At 52.3% G+C, this 16,219-nt stretch overlaps 1 protein-coding gene across 2 annotated transcripts in view; it reads left to right on the top strand.

Moving 5' to 3' along the window:
- RSPO4 (R-spondin 4) overlaps positions 1–16,219 on the top strand; it is a 30,058-nt gene that overhangs the window by 10,883 nt on the left and 2,956 nt on the right. The window contains exons 2-5 of one of the 2 annotated variants that reach the window (XM_030533246.1): positions 9,557–9,745; positions 10,327–10,470; positions 10,955–11,140; positions 12,548–12,622. In XM_030533246.1, coding sequence (XP_030389106.1) covers positions 9,557–9,745; positions 10,327–10,470; positions 10,955–11,140; positions 12,548–12,576 — 548 coding nt within the window. In that variant the 3' untranslated portion in view covers positions 12,577–12,622. Of the gene's footprint in view, positions 1–9,556; positions 9,746–10,326; positions 10,471–10,954; positions 11,141–12,547; positions 12,623–16,219 lie in introns of those variants that run through there. The other variant, XM_030533245.1, reaches the window with a different exon arrangement.

Here is a 16,219-nt window from a genome sequence, read left to right as displayed (position 1 = left end):
GGCAGTCACACAGTAATCAGGGCCTCCGCCCATGGGCCACCCAGGAGCTGGAGTTTTCATGATGCCATGGGAAGTGCTCTGACTGGCCCTGACTTCTCTGTATCAGGCCCTCTAGCTTGCCCTGCAGCCCAGGACTGGGGGGCTGGGTACCTGGACTACTGAGACTCTGCGAGATCAGGGACTCACCGATCCAGATGGGAAGGGAAGGGCACCCCCACTCCTCCGCCTCTCTCTCTTACTGCCTCCTTTCCCTGAGTGGCCTCATGATGCACAGAGCCAGCATGGCTAGGTGCTGTGTTGGAGAATCTCCCAATGCAGCCCCCTCTGCCCCGCCTCCCCCATGCGGGGGACTGTGGTCCCTTGCTCCTGTGTGCTGCCTGTGTCCAGGGGCCACAGACTGCAGAGCAGCCCCCTAGGGAGAGATGGGAGGGGTGTCCCAAGGGGTGCGTGCGAGCAATGGTCCCCTTTGCTGAACGTGCCTCCATCTAGGGGGGTGACCCTGGCCTGAGGAGTGCGAGGCAACGTGAGATGAGCATGGGAGCAAGTCTGATCACTGACACTCCAGGTGTGCCACACAGCTGATGTCACTGGGAGCTTGCAGGATCGGGGCCACAGACCCCTTCCCCCACCAGAGCCAATCCCACCCCCCTTATCCCAGCAGGGAGCCCCCCGGTTGCACATCAGTTATCCAGCTGTGTGGGCAAGGCAGGTTTCAACGTTAAAGGAGCCACACCTTGCTGGGCTGGTGCATCCGCCCCGTTGACATGGCTGGGACTGAGCTGGCCTCTGATTAATGAGAGGCACTTTCAGCAGCTGTCGCCCTGCGGGTGCAGCACCCCCCTCGGTGGCGGTGGCTGGGCTGGCAGGGAGTGTTCTTCAGGTGGCAGGAAGGGAAACAGGAACTGAATCCTGTTCATATTCCATCTCCAGCCGGGACTGGCCCTACGATTTGGCCATCCTCAGTCAAATACAAGGAGAGCCAAAGAGCAGCCCAGCTGGAAGCAAATGAAATGTAGAAGAACTCTGACTTGAAGCACTTTCACTCTTTGCTCTCCTCTGGGCGGGAGCTGGAGCGGGAGGCCTGCGTCGAGCCGGAGCAATGGCCCAGTCAGTAAGAGGGGCTCAGTTTATCTCTGCTTTTCCTCTCTCTACACTGACCCAGATGCCAGCTGTAATGTAGGAACTGGTTGGGCTCCCTTCAGAAGGTGGCGTCCCCCTCTTCAGTCTGGAGAACACAGGGAGCTAGACCAGACAGCCTTTCCCAGCCCCACTCTGATCCTGCTCCTCTGACTCAGCCCCCATTGCCCTCCCAGGCCTGAGACCCCCATGCAATGCTGCCACTGCTCGGAGCATGAAGCCAGCCAGACAACAGTGCACCTTCATTCCAGCCCCACCCTCCTGACCTGCACTAGCCCCCTGCTAATCGGGCCCTGGCTCGCAAAGTGATCTGCTGTAGCAATACAGAGCTCTCCCACCTCCTGCTCTTCCAGCCCGCAGACACGCTAGAGCTGTACCTGTGTTCCTTGAGTTTAGCACAAACCTCCATTCTAATCCCACAGTCCCAGTCCTAACCAGTGCTTATCAGTCCAGATGTGTAACATGTCCCCTGGGTATTCCAGCCATGAGCCTGCCAATCATTCCAGCACTGCAGGTCTGTATGGCATCACCTTTTCCTCTTCCAGGCCTCAGCTTGCCCCATGCAATGGTTAGCAGCAGGGCCATTCATTCAGCATTGTGGGTTGGCTTCAGATTTGTCTCCTTAGACTGATCTCACACTTGGTAAGGCAACTCCCATCCTTTCAGGTATTTATAGTGGTTCCTGTATTTTCCACTCCATGCACCCGATGAAGTGGGTTCTAGCCCACAAAAGCTTATGCCCTACTAAATGTGTTAGTCTCTAAGGTGCCACAAGGACTCATTGTTCCTACTGATACAGACTAACACGGCTACTGCTCTGAAACCTCTCCACAAAGGATTAAACTGAGAAGGGATCACAAGCCCATGAATAAACTTCCTTGTCCATTCAGTGCTTTTTAATACGCTGTGTTGAACAGGGGGAAAGTATCAGATTCTTCCAGGAGACAGGGCCTTCCTGGATCCCCTTGTTTTAACCCGTAACCCCACCCTGTCCACCGTGCTCCCGACTATACAGCCACCAGCCAAACCCCAGAGCCTGCAGCACCAGGCAGCAAAGTGAGGGCTCGCCCTCTCCCCGCCCCCATCCTGGGTGTAATTAGACTCTCTCTAAAGCCACTTACAGCAGCTCCTCTGCCCTGGCCGCTGGGAACGTGTCTGAGTGGACATGGCTCCTGGAAGGGGGCAGCGGGGCAGCCAAGCGGCATCTCGTTGCCCAAGCCCAGCAGCACTCCTGGCAGCTGTAGCGCCGGGCTCGTCTGTTTGCACGATAAGCTTTTTGGGCAGGGGCTGGGTTCTCCCTTGCAGGGGTACAGTAGCTAGCTGTAGTGACCGTGATTAATGAAGGACATAACCCCCACTCCCACCTGCTGTTGTTTTCTTGATACATTGTCCACCTGGTTAGTACCCCACTCCTTGCATTTGGGGCTGCTGGGGGCGGAGGAACCTGCATGATTCCCCTCTGTTGTGATGCCCCTGCCAGGGATACTCCACTGAGGGCCTGATCCAAAGTCAGCGAGAGTCACTGATCTCAGTGGGGTTTGGATGCAGCCCCGTGTGAAGACGGACTGGCGATGGGAAGCACATGGGCTGCAGTATAACAGCTCTGGAGCAGACGCCTGTGCTGTTATTCCAAACCGGCCACTGCCCAGGAGATGAGACCAGCTCTGGAATGCCAGCTGGCTGCAGGGGGGAAGGGTATGTTGTAATGGACAGTCCGTCATAACCTAATCCCAGATTTGGACCTTAGCGTCCAAAATATGGGGGTTAACACACTGGTGTGTGTGGGGGGGGTGAAGCTGGAGATGGAAGCACCAGGGGTACATGGCTATTCGCCTGTAAGTTCTTTGGGGTAGTGACCAGCTCATACTTTATCTTCCTATAGTGCCTGCACACAGGGGCCTGCATCCCGACAGAGGATGCCAGCGGCTATGGAAATCCGGGTAACAGGTTCAAGCTGCCAGCCCCACTCTGAGTGTGCAAACCCCCCTAGGAAGTGGTTCTGGAGGAGGATTCCTTTCTCCCTTAACTGGGATGTGCTGTAAGCAACATTACAGACCGCTGGGAAACCCGTATCAAAGTCCAACCTTGGGCATCCTGGCATCCCCTGCCTTAACGACTACCTCACAGCTTCCCAGACTCTCCACAATGTTAAATCACAAGAGACTGGTCCCAGGTAGAGCAGCATCCTCTCCCAGGAGACCTGCTGAGGCATTCTGGACCCCCGCCTTAATGCACAGTCAGGACCCACCCACAGTTTGAGCACAATACTCTTCCCATTGCACAATGCTAGGTACTGCTTACGTAAAACCCCAGGCAACATGTACATCATAATAAGCAATCAATTTGCAAACACCTAGAAGATAATAAGGTGATAAACAGTCAGCATGGATTTGTTAAGAACAAATCATGTCAAACCAACCTGACAGCTTTCTTTGACAGGGTAACAAGCCTTGTGGACAGGGGGAAGCAGTAGACGTGGTATAGCTTGACTTTAGTAAAGCTTTTGATACTGTCTCACAAGATCTTCTCATAAATAAACTAGGGAAATGCAACCTAGATGGAGTTACTACAAGGTGGGTGCAAAATTGGTTGGAAAATCATTCCCAGAGAATAGTTACCAGTGGTTCACAGTCATGCTGAAGGGCATAACGAGTGGGATTCCACAGGGATCGGTTCTGGTCTGGTTCTTTCAATATCTTCATCAATGATTTAGATAATGGCATAGAGAGTACACTGATAAAGTTTGCGGATGATACCAAGCTGGGCGGGGTTGCAAGTGCTTTGGAGCATAGGTTAAAATTCAAAATGATCTGGACAAACTGGAGAAATGGTCTGAAGAAAATAGATGAAATTCAATAAGGAGAAATACAAAGTGCTCCACTTAGGAAGGAACAATCAGTTGCACACATACAAAACGGTCAATGACTGCCTAGGAAGGATCTCTGCGGCAAGGGATCTGGGGGTCACAGGGGACTACAAGGTAAATATGAGTCAACAGCGTAAAGCTGTTGCAAAAAAACAACATCATTCTGGGATGTATTAGCAGGAGTGTTGTAAGCAAGACATGAGAAGTCATTCTTCCGCTCTACTCCGCGCTGATTAGGCCTCAGCTGGAGTATTGTGTCCAATTCTGGGAGCCATATTTCAAGAAAGATGTGGACAAACTGGGGAGAATCCAGAGAAGAGCAACAAAAATGGTGAAAGGTCTAGAAAACATGACCTATGAAGGAAGGTTGAAAAAACTGGGTTTGTTTAGTCTGGAGAAGAAAAGACTGAGAGGGGACATGAGAAGAGTTTTCAAGTACATAACAGGTTGTTACAAGGAGGAGGGAGAAAAATTGTTCTTAACCTCTGAGGACAGGACAAGAAGCAATGGGCTTAAATTGCAGCAAGGGAGGTTTAGGTTGGACATTAGGAAAAACTTCCTAACTGTCAGGGTGGTTAAGCCCTGGAATAAATTGTCTAGGAAGGTTGTGGAATTTCCATCATTGGGGATTTTTAAGAGCAGGTTAGACAAACACCTGTCAGGGATGGTCTAGATAATACTTAGTCCTGCCATGAGTGCAGGGGACTGGACTAGATGACCTCTCGAGGTTCTTCCAGTTCTATGGTTCTATTATTCTAATCGGCGTCACGTTTTGATCTCACTTATGACTGGGGAAGCTAGCAAGGAGATCAATGTCTTGGCAACATGAAAACTCTGTGTTGATAACACATGTGCCTTTCAAATGCTTTATAGGAAGAAAAGGGCTCACGGGTGTGATGCTGATCCTGCTTACACTGGTAAATCAGGAGTAGCTCCTCGGAAGTCAGTAGCATCCTGCCGGTGGACAGTGAGATCAGAATCTGGCTGTTTGTATTTTAACTGGTTACATTTTGGTATCAAGTGTGACTCCATCTTCTCTGAGATTCTTGTCAAATTACATTCCCTGGCATGTGTAGCAGAGCCTCCTTTTCACTGGTTCCTTGGTCCACTTAACATGACTTTCACTGTCTAATTAATTGGCTTTAAACTCTATTTTGCTGAGACACATCAGAGCCTTAGGCTGGGCAACCAGGACAGCTGGAAACTACATTTTGTTTAAGAACCAATACCATTGTTAAAGTTGCTGATGACCTCTTTATGGTTCTTTACACTACAAAAAATGACATGCACGTTCCGTACACTCTGTTGCAGCTGCCTGTATGGTTACTGCGTGCAAACACATGCAGCCGCAGGGCGGCTTAAGTGGCAGATGCAACAAAAGTGCCCAGAGAATCAAGTGCCTAATCCAAACCTCTCTGAAGGAAAAGGGAAGTCTCCCAATGGGCTTTGGATCAAGCCCCAGAGGTATTAATATAGAGACTCTCTCAGCCCCTGGGATTTTTATTTTGCCCAGTTAGTTTTTATTAAGCTTTGGCTATGTGAGAAACCTGGCTTAATGCAATAAGATCCAGTACAGATTGACTCAGCGCTTGGAGGCACACCAGCACTTCTGCTGCAGTTACTGCACAACATAAGATTTCATTACAAATATTAGATGTCTAGCCCTTTATATGAGCAAATGCCCCCAAACCCTCCTCAGTGTGACTAAAACAGCCAGAGCCTGGCTAGCTGTGTGTGTGTGTACATGTGCGGTGCCTTTAGATGATGAGGTAGGAGTGCATTTGTGTACCCGGACAAGGGCCTCCCTTTTAATATGTTTTAACTATACCATTGCTGGTGGTTTCAGCAGAGCCATCCAGTGACTCTGGGACTGTGGGTGGAGCATGAGCAGAATAAACTCAGCTTTATCCCCATCCCAGTCTGGGTCCTATAGAATATACTCATGGGCCTTGGGATCATTTGTGTCCTAAAGAGCTTCAGGGCCACAGGGATATTAGCCAGGCTACACATTTTCACACCCACTTGCGCCCACATTTCATTGCACCAACAAATATGGACACAAGCCCATTTTGCACATGTGAATCAGGCAGCTGGTGGCCAGATAGCAATTTGTGCTTGCAAGCTGGGGATCCACATGTGGCAAATGGATGCACAGTCCCTTCTGAGGTCCCAGTCAGTTCCATGAGCCAAAGCGGGGCTGCAAAGTCAGAGGCAGGGGCTGCCAAAGTGCCTGAAGCAGACAGCCTGAGTTCCTGAATGAGGCCGTTAAACCTGAGGCAGGTCGAGCTGAGGGGCTGAGAGCTGGCTGAGGCATGATGCGAAGATAAAACCAAGCCGCCTGGATTCTGCTCTGGGGTGAGTGCGAGTCCATGTTCTGCTGGGAGCAGGAAATAAAGTTTTTGGGGCCACGTACAAATCAGCCATGCTCTGCTTGTGATAGATGCTTAAACTTGGAATCTATGGAGCTGCAGCAAATTGCACCAGCTGAGGATATGGCCCTTGTGTGTGTGTGTGTGTACGCGCATGTGTGTGTGCGTGCACGCGCACGTGTGCATGCACATGTGTGTGTATGTGCACGCGCGCACACATATGTGTGCATGTGTGCACGTGTGTGTGTTTGTGCATGTGTGTGTGTGTGCGCGTGTGTACACACATACAGGAGAACCTCAGAGTTACAGACACCTCGGGAATGGATGTTGTCTGTAACTCTGAAACGTTCCTAACTCTGGCTCCAGCAGTTTACACTCTGGGCCTGGGCCAGGTTCCAGGGGCAGCAAGGTGACTTCCTTGCAGGCAGCTTCTTGGCCAGCAGGGGTGGGAGGTGAGTCCTCCCGGTGGGAGTGTGTGTGAAAACAGCGCCCCCCTCCCAGCCAGGGGAGGGGAGCAAAAACAGCACCCATGTCTTCCAGGAAAGCTGCACAGAGCCCAGTGCTGCTCCCGCACTGTCTGTCTTGGCTGGCCGCTTTGCCTGCTAATCTCAGCATCCCCATCTCTGTAGGTGGCTGCCCAGCATGTGGGAGTGGGGACGGGCAGCCCAGATGCAATGCAGGCACTGTACAGAACTTGTTTTGGGTGGGGATGGGGGGGCTGTTTTGTTTTTTGTCTCCACTGCTGCCGGATTGGTTACTTCTGGTTCCACATGGTGTCCGGTCGAGCAGCCAGTCCGTAACTCTGGTGTCCCTATCTTTGAGGTTCCAGTAGTGGTGCAGTGTATATCTACTGGCTCATTTTTCTCTTCAAACCAGCTTTGGCCTCTCTCCCGTTCATGTCAACCCCCTCGCCTGGCAGGTGCCAGCACCTGGGCTAATGGTGATGGATTCATAGAGGGCAAACATCACCTCTATGTAGGCCCCTCCCCTTCCATTCCCTTCCCTTTGTGACACCAGCTGCTGCCAGTGTTTCTCCAATGGGAGACGGTGATGTAACAGTTAGAGCAGAGGAAAAGGATTCAGGACTCCTGGGTTCTTTTCCTGCCTCTGCTTTGTGGCGTGAGATTGGTTACATTGTTTAATATCTCTGTACTGCAGCTTACTTATCTCCACCATGGATGTAATACCACCTCACTCCGAGGTCTGAGATCCTTGGATGAATGGTGTTACGGAAAAGCAGATGTTATTGTAATCAGAGCCGTCCCTTTGGTATGGTGAATTGGGGCGACTGCTCCCCGCCGTGCACATTGGCGGGCCCCACACTTTGGTGTGTGTGTGTCATGCGGGAGCGCTAGGCTGACCCAGGGGGGTTGGGTTAGGAGTGCCTGAGGGGCCAGGCCGGCCTGGGGGTTGGGTTGGGGTGCTTGAGGGGCCAGGCCGGCCTGGGGATGGGGTTAAGGATGCCTGGGGGGGCCAGTCCAGCCCCGGGAGCTAGCAGAGGGCCTGGCGCCGGGTCCGCACTCACCGGCAGGAGGCATACATTGTATTTCTTTTTCTTGCTCGCCCACCACTGCCAGCGTCCTAGCGCCACCAGAACACGCCATAGCCAGGCTGATCCCATCCATTGCCCTTCTGCCCGAGACCCCTCCCTTTTCTGGGACCTCCCCAGCACAGGGGGCCCCTCACCCCTAACACACGTGCTATCCTGTGTCTCTCCATCATCCCTCGCCCCCCAGCATTGGTGTCCCCTCCCTATAACAGATTTCCCCTGTATACAAAATGCTAAAGGGACCCATAGAGGTCCCGGGCCCCACACCCCCCTAGGGATGGCCCTGATTGTAGTATTAGGCAATAAGATGATAACTGGCCCTACCCTTTTTGTAACGTTTCCTAAACTTTCTTCCTTTCCTTTGACATTTAACAGACCTTGGCTAATTGTTTCAGGTCAAGAAATATTTGTAACCACTAACTGATCCTTGATTTAACATGCTTTGGGATATGTGCAACCGTTACTTAATTGGCTAAAGATGCCTCCCACATGTACTGCGTTATGGGCACTAATTAGATAAGGTTATTCATGCACAGAGGGACAAATCTAGCAATCTTTGCTAAGCCCACAATTCAGCTAAGCACTTCAGCATGTGCTTAAGTCCCTCCAAAGCCTCAAAGTTAAGCATGGACTTAAATACATTGCAGAATTAGGGCCTGAGTGTGTACTTTACTCAAACCCAGAATGCACCGAACTTCAGGGGAATGTGGCTGCCTATGGGCTAGGCAAGGATGGCAAGGTTTGGCCTGTGCTGTAAATTTCATTTCGTATTTATCACCCTTCTCTCCATGGAATATCCTGGAAATCTTCCCTTTTGATTCCTGCCTGGCAAGTTTGCTGGGCTAGAATTTATGGAGCTTTACTCACGCAGCACAGAGGTGGTCAGTAAAGTTCATAGTTAAGTACCTAACTTGTGCGTCTCAGGCCTTTGATTTTACAGAGCAGCTGGTGACTGGTCACATGGAACCACAGTTCCAAAGAGCTCTCCCAACAGTCCAGGCATATCTGAAATGTCCCACAGTTGATGCCAGTGGTTTTGTGGGTGTGTTTATTTGTGTGTGACCCTTCAGCCCCGACGTGCATGTAAGTGAAGGATGAGACTGAGCTCTATCTCAGCCCTTTTTGTAACAGAGGGGGCTTGCGTGTGGTGCTTTGAGATCCTTGGGAGAATGGTGTTCTGGAAAAGCAGATGTTATTGTAGTACTGGCCCATGAAAAACAAACAGGAATGTTCCATACACAAAGGGAGGGCTGAGTGATTCAGAGAAATCATTACAAGCAGACAGATGCCAGGAGCTAAGGAGAAGGGAGCCCATCTCTTCTAGGACACTCGTTCAAATACCGACACTTCATTCAAACCAGCACCTAATCAGCCCTCCACCAGCCTATTATTTAGCTCCACTCCCTCCTTCCCTGGCTTCTCCCAGGCATTCTCAAGCCTACGTTGCCCATCAGCCACCCCTGCACAAGCTGGAGCAATGGTCAGCCCAGCCTTGGGAGCTGGGGATTATGTAGGGCAAGAAAGCCTGGGGCAGTTTGTTCCTTCCTATTCCCCCTCCCCCTGCTCCCGGCTCCGCTCGTGCAATGCACCAGCTGATGGCAACAGCCTCTCCTCTCTGCCTTTTTTCTCTTGCAGCGAGCGCTGGCTTCTTTGAGAACTGCACGGGCTGCGTCATGTGCTCGGAGGATAATGGGTGCATTGCCTGCCAGCAGCGTCTCTTCCTGCTGATCTGGAGGGATGGAATCCGCCAGTATGGGGCATGCGTCCATGCCTGCCCACCTGGCTACTTTGGGCTGCGAGGCCAAGAGGTCAACAGATGCACAAGTACGTAGCTCTCCTACCAGCTGCAGCTTGGTCCTGCTAGTGAAGGCAGGGGGCTGGACTCAATGACCTTTCAAGGTCCCTTCCAGTTCTAGGAGATTGGTATATCTCCAATTAATTTATTATTATTATTATTATTATTAGTGCTCACCTGCCGTCCAGAGGGGGCGCTCAGCTCCCCCTTGCTTTGCCCTCCCCCGCCATGCCCCACCTTATGATAAACAACGCTCTGGCCGTTCGGAAAGGGAGAAGTCTGGATTTCGCCTCTTCGTTTCCCACCTAAGAACGCTGCCCCTACACTCAGCTTTCCAGTGCATGGGGGACAGGGTGGTCTAGTGGTTAGCACAGCAGGCTGCGTGCTAGGACTCCTGGGTTCTATTCCTTCCTCCGTCACTGCTCTGCTATGTGACTGGGGTAAGCCACCTCACCTTTCTGCGTCACTAAAATGGGGGTGGGATTTTTCAATGTTGCCAAGGGGCTTTGAGATCCCCGGGTGACTAGAGGTGCCCTGCTCTGTTGCCCTAACACTCCTCTTGCCAGCCAAGGGGCGGCTTCACTGACTGGTACCCCGTGCCTCCCTGCAGAGTGCAGGTCGCCGAGCTGCGAGAGCTGCTTCAGCAAAGATTTCTGCATGAAATGCAAAGAGAAATTTTATTTGCACAAAGGGAAGTGTTTCAGCACGTGCCCGCCGAACACCACGGCCCAGGCCAGCACCAGGGAGTGTCAGGGTAAGTCTTGCGTAATCTCCGCCCCTTCTCCCTTGGGGACACTTCTCCCTCTGCCCTTTCCCATCTGTGCTGATTCCTGAACAATCCCCCATGGGCCTGGGATCCCCCAGCACCAGAGAAAGGATTTCAGTCCAGAGCAATATTTTTGCCAGCCTTGCATGTGCTCAGGTTCCAGGCCTGGTGCAAAGCCCACTGAAATCAGAGGCAAGGCTCCTATGGGCCTCAGTGAGCTTTGGCTCAGGATTAAAGGGGGAGGGCATGTTTTCCCACAGCCTCAGGCTGCAGTCTCTACAAATCCGTCCACAGCGTTTCTTATCCAAGCTCTGGCCCCTCCCTCAAGCTGTGCTAGCACACATCTGGCTGCCTGGGGTTTTGTGCACATAAATCTGAAATTCTGCGCATGCGAAAACTTGGCCGTGCAAAGTGTGGTTGCAAGAGGCAAAAAGGCCACTGTTGCGTTACTGCTCTTTCCTGCCCCTGCCAGAGATGTGTGAGATGGGACCCTGGAGCGAATGGAGCCTCTGCAGCAATGAGGGGAGAACATGCGGCTGCAAGTGGGGATCGAAGATCAGGACGCGCGAAGTCATCAGGAGCACCAGAGAGGAGGTGGTGCCCTGCCCGGCCCTGCTGGAATCCAGGAAGTGTAGAATGAGGAAGCATTGCTCTGGAGGTGAGGAATGGGGTGTGGAAGGAGATGATGCCCAAGCAAGCTGGCCAAGGAGACTGGATTTAGTCCTTGTATTTAGAGCCATTTGGGGGAAATTCAAACCTTGTTTATGTCCCTAAACAACCAAAGAGAAGGGTGCTGAGTTCTTATGATTTCCCCATATCAGCACACCTGTCATGACCGGGAAGCCTGGATTGCATCTCTGAAATCAGCCCAGGCCCATCTCCATAATCCACCTGGCTAGGAAGAAAATTGTGCTCACACAAGCATCCACATGGGTGAAGCAATTCTGGAGCTGACCCTGCAATCCAGCCCTTTACACTCCCATTTCCTGGGGGTTGCTCTGTCAGTCTAGCCAACCGCTATGCTGTGAACACCTGGCTGTGGCTTGAAGGTCAAGCAAAGCAAGCGGGAAGGGCAGAGCCAGGAAGTGTCTATAATCGATCAGACTTCGCACAGGGAGGCTGGGGTAGAACCAGGAATTGAGTGCAGCAAGCCGCGCTAAAAATAGCTGTGCAGCGGTACCCTTTGTCCTCAGACCTATGCCAGAGCCACAATGCCTTCCTCTCCCACAATATGGGAGGAGGCCAAACCATAAGAAGGGAGCAGCCACTTGCTCTGTTTAGCCATTTGCAAAGCTCAGGGGTTGCATTCAGGGTGTTTTGTTAAACATCAGAATAAAGACAATGGAGTTACAAAGTGCTGAGCACGACAACTGTCTCACTTGTGGGCGGGTGGCTTAAGGCATTAATCCAAACGGGCCAAACTGGGCATGCATGACTAGGGGCTGGAGCCTGACAAATAGGCCAGACTCCACTACTGCCTCACGTGACTCTGCTGTCTGCCTCAGTTTCTCCATCTGCCAAATACCTGGCTCAGAGAGGCTGAGTGCGACATAATACATCACTGTTCTGAGGTCCTTGGATAAAAGGCTCTAGAGATCTGCAAAGTATTATACACCTGCATATTTGCTAAATTCATACTGAGTATTAGAAAGGTGATTTCTGAGCCGTGGCTTGCACGATGACCCCTGCCAGCCAGGAGACTTGACCCAAGGAGGTTTTGGCTAAATTGGGTTTTACTGCTCTAATGTTCCCTTGACAGGCCATGAAATCCATCCTGCGCCCTAATTCCAAACTTAGCCAGTCCCATTAGCCAAACTGGGGAGCCTCCAGCTTCAAGGACAGCCTGCTGCTGAAACATAGACCCTTCTATTGCCACTGTCAACCTGTATCCAGCCACCACCACTTTCGCGTTTCCCAGACAAATGCAGGGGATTCTCTGCTTAGAAATCAAATCTAAATCCTTGCTGTGGATCTTTGGGCCCAATAGAAACCAGAAGGTGGCTGAGGTCATTCTTGGATGTGATTGGCCAGGCCGTGAGTGTTCAAAGATGCTTTTGGCTTTTAGGGAGTGCTGGTCTGTCGCCCTTGGCATGAGATCCCAGTTCCTGGCCCCAGTGTTTGAGTGATTTACGGCTCTGAGTTGGGGCTCACTGGATGAAGAGCACATCGCTTCAAGTGAGAAAAGCCAAAGGGGGGAGACAGCAAATGAGCGATCAATCGATTGATCGATAGCTCGTAAAAGAAGTGGGGAAGGGGGGAAAGAAGGGGAGATAGGAGTGATTGAGTGGGGAAAGAAGGGGTGAAGAGCTGAAGTAAATAGAGATCTGGAGGCTGAGCACAGAGAAATTCTTCCTCCTCCTCCTCCTTCTTGGCCCTTTCAGCTTGTAATAAGTCACAAATATTTTCCACTAATAATGATGCCCATGAGCAGCGATCTTCCGCTGGCTCATCGTTCCGTGTAACTCACAGCACTGGGGAGCATAATGGGAGCCAGGTGGCATGAATTTAGGGGAAATGTTGCTTTCTCCTCTTTCTCCTCCTCACCCAAGCTCTGTACACTGCTCCTGTACGCACTGCCCCTGAAGCTGGATGTTCCGCTGGTGCTGAGCCAGGCTGGTGTGTGTGTTGTGTTGTGTTGTGTATTGCTTTGGCTGCTTCTCTCTGCCACGTGCGCAATTGCATGTTTATTAGTCACTGACCTTTCAAAACAATGTGCTGCTCCATAACAACAAACCCTCTCTCTCCTACTGTGCTGAATAACAGAGCCAGGCAGGACAATCCATATGTCAGCTTGGAGGGAGCCTGTCAACAATCTTGACTTGGCCCTGGGCCTCCTTGTCACCATCCTTACAGTGTTGGCACACAAGATCCCGGGGGCTGTGATGTTGAAGAGGATCCTTGATGGGTCAATGTAGCTGTTGCTTCAGAGCCACCACATCAGGCATGTTCCCAAGGCCTCCCCCAGCATCTGGCCTAAGGGCTTAATGTGGACCCAAAAGAGGACAGAATAGCTAGGGCCCTCCCCGACTCTGGGGCAAGAGGCCAGGGCTAGTGAAAGGAACGAGATGTTGTGGCGGCATCAGATACCTGGGGTGACTTCTCTTTACTTTGTGGGAGGAGCAACCTCCCCATCGGAGCCACTGATGAGTCAAAGTTTCCTTTGATGGCTCAGTGAATCCCCCATGGATTGCAAAGCATGGAGCTGGAGACCCTTTGAAGCTACCAGAGCAGAGCGGGGGGGGGGGGTTTAAACGCGAGGGCTCCTTTCAAACAGAGACATTGGAATGGGGATTCTGCCTCCCCACAGGACAGTCGCTGGAGCATCAGATCTTTTCAAGGCCGTCAGTGAATCTGATTTACAGATGCCGTTTGGGGAAAGCTAGGAAAGGCTTTCGCTTGTTGTCCTCCTGGGCCTTGGCAGCTCAAGGTAACATCATCGGCTGGATTCCACACTGGGAACTGACATGAACAAAACGGAGAGTATGGACTGCGCTCAAAGCTGCCAGAACGCTGCTCGGGTAACACAAAGAAGGGGGAAAGAAAACAGACCCCCAGCCAGGAAAGCAGATGTAGGGAGAGGAAAGGGAGAGAGTTGGGAACAATCCTGCGAAGTCCCTGGATCAGAAACCCCATGGAAACAAATGGCCAAGCAACGGGTCTGTCTTGTCAAAGCTTCAGACTCAGGCACAAGCTTACACCTTGGTTCAGAGAGTGGACTCAGCCTGGACACTGGGCCTTCAGCCCACCAAATCCCAGCTCTGGTGGGTAGTTCAGCAGTGCATAGGCTCCTAGCTAGTTTACTGCCCAGAGGCATAGGTGAGGCAGACAGAGGATTGGGTCATTCCAGGTCTGTTCTCTCTGAATCAGTGGTCACACTGCGGTTCGGAGATGCTGGGCACCCTTCAGATGAAGCCTAAAGCCTGGCGCCGGACCACTGGTGCCTATAAAGAGTCTGTGGCCCCTTTGCAAGATCAGGGGTGTCAACGCTCGTGTCATGATCAAATTCCCAAGAAAGCATTTCCACTTCACCTCCAGAACCCCTTCCCCCGTGACTGAACGTAGTGTTCTTCACTTCCTGTCCTAAACTGTCCTGCGGCGTAGCTGTTAAATCCCAGGGGGGCAGGGCTGACAAGAGGGGAGGAAAGGGGGGACAAGGGTACTAGGGTCCCCCCAAAACCTTGGTACTTGGGGTGAAATGGGAAGGGTTGGACCCCAGCCAACATGATGTGTTGGGGCCCCACATTTCTCTCAGTGGGCCTGTAGAGGTCACTGCTTCTATGTGCTCAATGAATGGCCCCCCAGGGATAGTTTTTATATAGAGGCTTGTGGAGTTTACAATGACAGGAGTTACATAGGGGCTTGATCCAAAGCTCACTGAAATCAATGGGAATCTTCCCTGTTCTTCTGGCTTTAGGTGGCCTGTCCTCTCCAGGAATGTGTGGGATTGTTCTGGGTCAACATGCATTTGTGTGTGTGGAAACCTGTATTGTTTGGGGTTTCGACAATTTCCCCTTCCCCCACCCCCCGGTGTGAACTTCCCCTTCGTGGCGCACGACAGCAGAGACAGGAGCTACTGCTGCGGCGGACAATCCGGGAGCCAACTCGCTTGGGGCTTGTGGCTGGTACCACAAATGAGAAGAAGAATGCAGAACGAATCTCCTGCTACATGGGAAGCCCCGGCAGCTGGGCTCCTCGCCGTGGAGTGGAGCTGGGAGCAGCTGCGGCGAGCAGGAGCACCGAGCAAACTCTTCTCGTGTGTTCCCAATCGCCCGAGGGTGCGTGTCAGACACTGTCATTGCCAGCGAACGTTCCAGGGATGTGAGGAATCTGACAGGGCACCAGGCTCCTCCTGCCATTTTATGTTTCTCCTCTTTAATATCCCTCCCTCCGGCTTTCCCATGCTCCTCTTTCCACCCCCATTGACCCTGGGTCTACACGGCAGGGGTGGGGAAATGGCTCTTTTCCCTACTACACTGGGGACTGTTGCAGAGACCCCCCTCCCCAGGCTGTCTGGGAGGGACACACTCTCCTCTCCAGGCCCAGGATGGAGCCTGGTTTGATACCCTTCTCTCCCAGCATGGGGGAAATCCACCAGAGCAGGCACCACAGCACATTGGCCCTGGGGCTTGCTGGGCAGAGCTGAGAGGAACGTTTGACCCTGATCCAAAGCCCGCTGAAGCAGAGGGGCATCTAGCCACTGACTTCAGTGGGCTTTGGGTCAGGGGGTCTCTCTCCATTAACCACGCAGCCCAAGCCTGCTCCTGAGTGCCCAGCCCACAGCTAGAAAGAGGGTGGGGGTCTCAATTGTGCTGCTTTCCTGTTCCTCTCTATGGCAGAGATGGGTCTGAAGTGAGACCCCTATTTCACAGCACAGAACTTGTGAACTTTTGCTTTTTCTTCCCTCTACCCCGGATGCCTGAGAAACAGCCCTGGCATGAGCTGGGAGTTCTGGGGCCACCTTTGGCTCCTTTCTACCTCCTGGCCAGTCTGCTCTGCTGGGGGGAACCCTCTGACTTCCCTGGAGCTTTTGGCCCAAAGAGCCTGGGTAGGAACTTTGCCAGCCAATCTGGGGAACCTGGTTGCTCCTTGGGCTGAACGTGGAGCTGCAGCCTGTGCATGCCCTGGCTATAAAGTAAGGGAGGGAGAGGAGAGGGGGGCAGCATGGTCAGAACTGCAGACCAGGGGGCGCATCCTGTCCCCATTGAACTGAATGGGAACTCAAGGGTTCACCAGGTGG

This window comes from Gopherus evgoodei, chromosome 14 (genome assembly GCF_007399415.2).
Source record: "Gopherus evgoodei ecotype Sinaloan lineage chromosome 14, rGopEvg1_v1.p, whole genome shotgun sequence".
Lineage (NCBI taxonomy): Eukaryota > Metazoa > Chordata > Testudines > Testudinidae > Gopherus > Gopherus evgoodei.
The sequence above is the reverse complement of the archived record's forward strand: the minus strand, read 5'-3'. Positions and strand labels throughout refer to the sequence as shown.